The sequence below is a fragment of the Dendroctonus ponderosae genome, unplaced genomic scaffold (assembly GCF_020466585.1).
Source record: "Dendroctonus ponderosae isolate FM_Combo_2020 unplaced genomic scaffold, Dpon_F_20191213v2 Dpon_F_20191213_1, whole genome shotgun sequence".
NCBI lineage: Eukaryota > Metazoa > Arthropoda > Insecta > Coleoptera > Curculionidae > Dendroctonus > Dendroctonus ponderosae.
Genome location: NW_026017110.1, coordinates 23896531 through 23903470, shown reverse-complemented (window position 1 = coordinate 23903470; position 6940 = coordinate 23896531). Strand labels below are relative to the sequence as shown.

The following is a 6940-nucleotide window of genomic DNA, read 5'->3' as shown; positions in this document are numbered from 1 at the left end:
TCACTTCGCCCACTGCCTCATCGCCTTTGAAAATGTCCACCGCAATTGTGGACGAAACGTCAGGAAGAAATTCCGATAGACCACGGCTTCAAAGCCCGGAAAACATTTCTAAATGTTACATATTACATATTTATTTTATTTTATTAAAAACCAATGAATATTTTCTAGCACAAATTGCGTAGCCGCAAAAACCTTAAATAAACCGAGAAGCAATTCCTAAAACTTTCGTGTAATCTGCACCTTTCGCCAGAGTTTTTTCTTTCAAAATTGTCCGCAAAATAGTGGGAATTGGCACATGAACTCTGGTTCCCAAAGGGGTGCCATTGTCGTCAATCAATACAATGTTGTTACTGTCAAACTTTGGTACTTTCGGCGCTTGGTTCTGCTTCAGGCCTACTAGGACAGCCTTTTTCTTCTCCCCTTTAATTGCCACTAAAACTATATCACCTGAAAAAAAACTATTTTATTTATACGTTTTTTTCATATAAAAAAATATCTGCACGTCAAATGTCAAATAACAGTTAAGTAGAGACCGAAATTTCAAAAAATACAGATCTGTCAATAAAATATATTTTTTGAAAACTTTGTTTATGCAGAAACGGAAACTTTGCACCTAAGCCAACTTTAGGGCTTTAATGTGCATTACACAGTTTACATTGATCTGTATTACTGGAAACGCGGCTAGGAAAACATTCAGGGTGCAGATAGAGAAACACTCATAATTTCATGCTTATTACATGAACCTTGTGCGGCTTTATAGTGTCGGCTATTAGCCAAACAGCAGCTTTAATGGATTATATAGTGCGCGGTTCAACAACTATTCATTTACCTCCAATAGTGGGCAACTAAATTTAGGTGAGTGAATCCACAATAGTTCTATGTATGTAAGTATATCCACTAATCATAAATTAGAAATTAGCAACCCCGATAGGTTGCAAAGGAATGTGGCAGATTAACCCATGTTCTTCTATAGTTACATTCAATTGGCATGTCTTTTGTATTTGAACAAATGAGGGCCATAATACCCACACACTACTAGAATGAAATTAGACGAACCTATTTTTCCAATTCCTGTCTTATTGTAGACGTGAATGCATTTGGGGGGTTTGCCCTCTGCCATTGCCAGTTTGCCAATGGGGCTGTTGTCCACCACTCGCAGCCTGGTCATTTTTTGTATTTCACAAACTGCGGCTGAAGTGCTGATCAATCTACTTTTGTTATTACTACATACCGATGATATTTTTGAAAAGTGCTGGTACCTAGACGGAGCGCACAATTGTTTCAAAATCATTTCGAAAATACTAATAAAATGCCGATTTAAAATGCTGATAAAGTGAGGCTATGGGCAATTGACTTAAATGGCAATTGTCAGTAAATGTGACAAAGGCAACCGCGTTAGAAGTGTGTAGAATGTTTAAATTTAATTTTATTAATTGTTGGCGAAGCAACAAAATATCAGCAAAGTTTTAAATTAAGGTAAAAATCCTTTTTATTTAATTGAGTTATTAAAAAAGCCTGAATTTTACAGGGAAAGGTACTTTTTACTGATTATTTAGCAATTTTAGTATTGATTAAGTTCTGGTTGATTAGCAATCTACTTTTCAGTTTAGTGTTATTAGTTATTATAAAATTGCCGGATTTTGAGCGTTAAAATGCGCCCGTAAATGGAACCTCAGTGCATTTGTGGTGCCCTCTCATGCGTACGATAAGCAACGGCAACTTGATCGTTAACTTCGGGAGGTCACCACATATTCTATTCGGTTGCTGATGAAACCATAAACGTACATTTTTTGGGAGATTGATGAATATTAAAATTATTTAATGAAACTGATTGCTTACTTAATATATCTAGTGTATATTTTTATTGCGCATTGTATTCGATTTTTTTTAATTCAAATTTTTATTAAATTTATTTTGTTTATTCAATAATAAATGAAAACTCTTAATATGAAGCATATAATGTTTGGAGACCCTGTTTTGTTGAAAGGGAAAACGATATAAAAAAATTTTAATTTGGAAAAACAAAAAATGCTACAGAAAAGCATTTGTATTAACAAAGGCAATATAAGTATAAGTAATAAAAGTATAAAATCTGCCAAACTTCGTAAGACAAAAGGCGAGGTTCGATAATTGATACGAAATATTGACTAAAATGAAATAATTTATTTGCGCCTCTTGTTGGGTGCAAAAAAAACGTAAAAGAGATCAACTTGAGGAAGTATTTCACTCTAAATGTAATAATCAATCAAAAATTGGAGCGAATTTTTGTTTTTGATTATCGCAGTTAACCAACCAAAAATAATAAAACTGAATAAAAAAATTGAAAAAAGTTCACAAATATGATTCTCTTTAATCTTTCATTCTATGCATCCATAGGGTGACTCATTAACAATAAGAAATACCTCATATCAAAGTTGATATTTTCGGAAATACAGGGTGTTAAAAGTCGTATTCTTTGTTCGTTTTTTTTGGGATTATTCTGAAAGTATCTGGGGTAGTCACTTTAAATTTTGAGACGTTAGTATTTTTTAGTGAACGAATAAGATAAGTGATGCAATTTTCGCGTTGCTCATGAGAAGCGCTAATTGCAACCAATTTTGCCAATATTTACATTAATAACTTTCACCCTGTACATGAAAGATCAAATTTAGTTGAAAATCTAAAAAGCTAAACATTTATTCATAAATTAAGAATTCTTGCTGCATATCGATATTCCGATCCGTTTTTGAGAAAAATCGATTCAACGACCACTAGGCTTTAATAATAGGCGTAAACTAACCAACACGATTGTGCCGAACACATACATTTTCAGATTAAAGACAGAAAAACGTTTAAAAATTGCGATTTTGTATTTCCACCGTTTAACGTGTAATAAGCTAAATCCAAATTTACCTTTAGTAAAAATCAGTAGAAAACTTTATTCGCTTTGAAGGGCGTCGAGGATCTGGGCTGTTTCACTGTTTTTATTTTAAACTATCTTGTTACTTATTATAACTTTGAAGGGCTACTTATTTCATTGATATTGTATATATTATTATATCTCTATTTACACTTTATAAATGAACTTCTTTTTCTGGATACTGCAGGTAAACTTTAAAAACTTGATAGCTGGGAAAGTTCTCTAGAAGGGGCGATGTTCAATTTTGCAAAGGTTTGCCACTGGCTGCAAGAAAATCACTTAACAATAAATATTTACAAAACTAAATTTATTGAATATAAATCTTTTAAAGATACCCACATCTGAATGTTTATCAAAGGTAAAACCATGCAATTGCACAGAAGCCTTGGGCAGAACATCATGTATAAAGTATTTGGGTACTTTTAAGCAACAACATATTAAATAGGAAAATCATATAAAAAATATTAACTTAAAAATTCGTAAACTAATTTATAAATTTTAACATCTTGTGTGTCTATCAATATTTAAAAAATGTTGTATATATCCTTAGCTGAATCAGTCATTAGATATGGTATTTCAATATGGGGAGGATCTTTTTCCAGTACCCTAAGTACTTTGAACATCACTCAAAGGTGCCTTTTAAGAGTAATTTTTAAAAAGCTGCCCAGATTTTCTACAGGCTTCCTTTATGACGAGGCACAAGTATTGACAATAGAACAATTGTATGCTAAAACTGTCCTTACCTTTGTTCATAAAACTCCTGCATTACGACAGCACCGATAGAACCCAGTTCACTATACTAGAAGAGAGATATATTCCCTATACTACAGAATCTGTTACCGTTTCTTTTCTCACAAAAACAACTACGTAAAGATTTCTGACATATTTTGGTACTAAACTTTTTAACCTCATACCAAGTAATATTAGGCAAATCCAAAGTAAACTCCTTTTTAGTAAAAAGATAAGTAAGTAAGGAAAACTTTGAGGTTTTTGCAATGGTGCTGCGAAGGTAGTTAATTATTATACAAATTGAGTGTAAATGTATCTTATCAACTATTGATACATTTTGTAAAATAGGTCATGTTGGTCATTAATACATAATTTGTTAAATACCTAAATGAAGTTACTGACCCCCTTTACTACTCAATATCTATGTATATAAAAATCTCGCGTCACGGTGTTTGTAGTCGAACTCCTCCGAAACGGCTCGACCGATTTTTATGAAATTTTTTATGTATATTTGGTAGATATGAGAATGGATGGTAAAGTATATTTCATACCGCTAGGTGGTTAGGATGTCAGGGGTCGATGGATTTTTATGCGTATCGTATGATAATTCGACGTGGTCAGGACAACATCATTCTGCGATGTTTTTTATTTCCACTCCATTTCCCATCCCCACACACTTACAATACATTCGTTATTTCTGTTTAACAACCAAAATATTCTGTAGAAATTTAGACACAGATTATATCTAAGTGTACACCGGTGTTATGTGCTTAATATACAATAATGTAACAAATTGAATTGAACATTAAAAAAAAAAAATCGAATTAAACAAAAAATAAAAACCAGTAAGAAATTCTAGTAGTTCTTCAGACTAAGAGCTTGATGTCTGGCGCTTTGAAATTAAAAACTGACATCCGCTAAAAATGTTTTTAAAATCCATTTAGTTAGTGACCGCCGGGACTCATCTTTGTGCAAGAAAGTCAATAAAGTAGTTTCTAAATGTAAATAAAATTTAATTAATATGGGACATTGTAGATATGCGTTAAATTAAGCATTCAGAAAGGGAACCTTAAAATATAAAAATAAGGCACAAAACATGTACACAATTGAATCTCTAGAATAAGTAAATACAGTTATTTATTTTTATTTGACGTTTGCCAATGAAAATAAGCAAAATATTTTTTTTACTATAAAAATAGCAAACTATAGGTAAGAATAAGCCGTTTGTCATTATAGCGCACTTACACAATATTGCCGTTATTCCCATCCTATGCCTATATTTGTTCTTATTTTGAGATTTCTAAGATGCGACCAGACAGAACAATTTTGAGTTTTTATTAAATAATACCTACCGTCGAGTAAAACTACTTCTTGGCCCATTTTCCTCAACAATAATCAGATTACAGATACTCCAAGTGTTTCAACCGGTCAATTCAATTTTGATTTTCAATTTAGTTCGCTTTTACACACTTTAATAACAATGCAGCTGCAACGATATTTTTCAGTAGGTTTCAAATCATAGTGTTTGAACCAATAATCTAAAATTGCCCTGAAGAAGCCTAAATAAATGGGGCAAAAGGTCGGCAAATTTGCTAAAACAAGATCCTGTTTTATCACTAATGCAAATTTCATTATATGTACCAATAAATATTGAGAAGGTTTATAGGTGCTAGATAGAAAACTGCTTTTCATTTTTACGTTCCTGAATAACAAAGGTTCTTCCTCAGACTTGAGCGGCATTCAAGTTTTTAACTAAGAGCCAGTTGAATTCGCAAATCTTGTATTAGAGTGTGTTATTTCTTAATTCCAAACTCTAATACACGATTTGTTAATTCATATTATCCAGTGTGTAGGTACACACCATTTTCTATATTTTTTTTATAGTTTCTCCTAACTAGATTCTCATGCTCCTCAAGTCTCAACTGAACTAGATATACAGGACGGTTGAGCTTTACTTGGATGTTTTTCTTTTACTCCACATGTTTGTTTAAATGATTATATAATTTATACTGAGGGTGACCGCAATGGGAATGCAAAGTTCGATCAAATACCCACAGTCTGTCACGTTTGAGAAATATTGTATCAATTGAAAATATACCGAGACCCAATACTAACAAACACCATTAACCCGAAGCTCGATCCGAAGAAACGGCTGACATGTTAATAATGTTTAATTGTGCCCCCGATCTGTTGTGGTCACTGTCTCGTGTTAAGATTCTCACAAAACGTTTACTACAACAGGTAAAAACCTATTCTTCTTTATTTGGTTGTGGGTGAATAGAATCGGCGACGTGTTGTTTGACATGTACTTATGCTGTCCACACCTCGCTGAATGGATGTCAGCCGCAGCTTCCAATTGGACCGGACAGGTCGACAAAAGCTCCGGAATAAACATTTCTTCGGTCGACCCACTTGAAAGGTAATACTTTTAATCCAGCAAACAGTCAAAACACCGGGCCTATCAAATGGGATAAAGTGCGGATTATTTATTTAATGGGATACCTATATGTTTGTTCAATAAAGTAAATTTTCGTTGCGTATCTAGCTTCTTCAAAATGCGTTTTTTTTATCATTTTTTTGTCCGATTTTTTTCACTTAAATCAATGTTAATCAGAAAACGGCAAAAAATCCATTTTTTACGGGATTTTTAAGCATCTTTTGTAGATGATGTAGTGAAAGGTCCAAACACTCCAACCTAAGCTAGTTATCAAACGTGTGATTTCTAAATAGGACACCATTACAATGTTAAAGATGACAGGGAAAATAAGGTAATTTTCTAGTTTATCGCCCCTTCTAGCTCGATGGGCGTATAAAATTAAAAATATGCTTTCCTGATAGATCAGTGGTCGGGGAACCGGGGTAAATTACTCCAAATGGGGTAAAATTGAAATGTTTGTGAATAAAAAGTTTATATTTTTAATTTGCTATTTTATAAATCTGTTAGTATTTTTTTCAACTTAAACAATTTTTGAACAAAGAATTGCAAGGGAAGAATATTAATATCATTTCAGCGAGAGAAATAGTGTCAGCGTTTGTATTAAAGCTGCAATATTGGAGACAGAAAGTAGAATAGAACAAGATAGCTTCTTTTTCAAGGTTAGATTTGTTTTTGGAAGATTGCGAAAATGTTCCTTTTACTGACATCAAGGATACAATTGCAAGACATCTTATCAAACTCCGAAAGCGGTTTCCAGATTACTTTCCAGATCTTGATACACGTAGTCAGTTGGATTGTTGGAATCCTTTTAAATGTGAAATTGCTATGATACCAGAAGAACCTTCAGGTTTGGCAGAATCAATGCTTGAACTTCG

General features: G+C 32.9%; 1 protein-coding gene and 1 long non-coding RNA gene across 2 annotated transcripts; one reads left to right on the top strand and one right to left on the bottom strand.

Annotated features, from left to right (window-relative positions):
- Positions 1-115: 115 nt before the first annotated feature.
- On the bottom strand, positions 116-1398 carry LOC109539624 (39S ribosomal protein L14, mitochondrial). Its single transcript, XM_019907496.2, has 2 exons — positions 1057-1398; positions 116-447 (listed from the first exon to the last, which is right to left on the bottom strand). Exons 1-2 carry the CDS (start codon positions 1289-1291, stop codon positions 194-196), a joined length of 489 nt encoding a protein of 162 aa, XP_019763055.2. The 5' UTR covers positions 1292-1398; the 3' UTR covers positions 116-193.
- Positions 1399-1438: 40 nt separating this feature from the next.
- On the top strand, positions 1439-6184 carry LOC125505884. Its single transcript, XR_007282516.1, has 2 exons — positions 1439-1476; positions 5910-6184. It is a non-coding gene; the product is annotated as an uncharacterized LOC125505884 (long non-coding RNA).
- Positions 6185-6940: the final 756 nt, after the last annotated feature.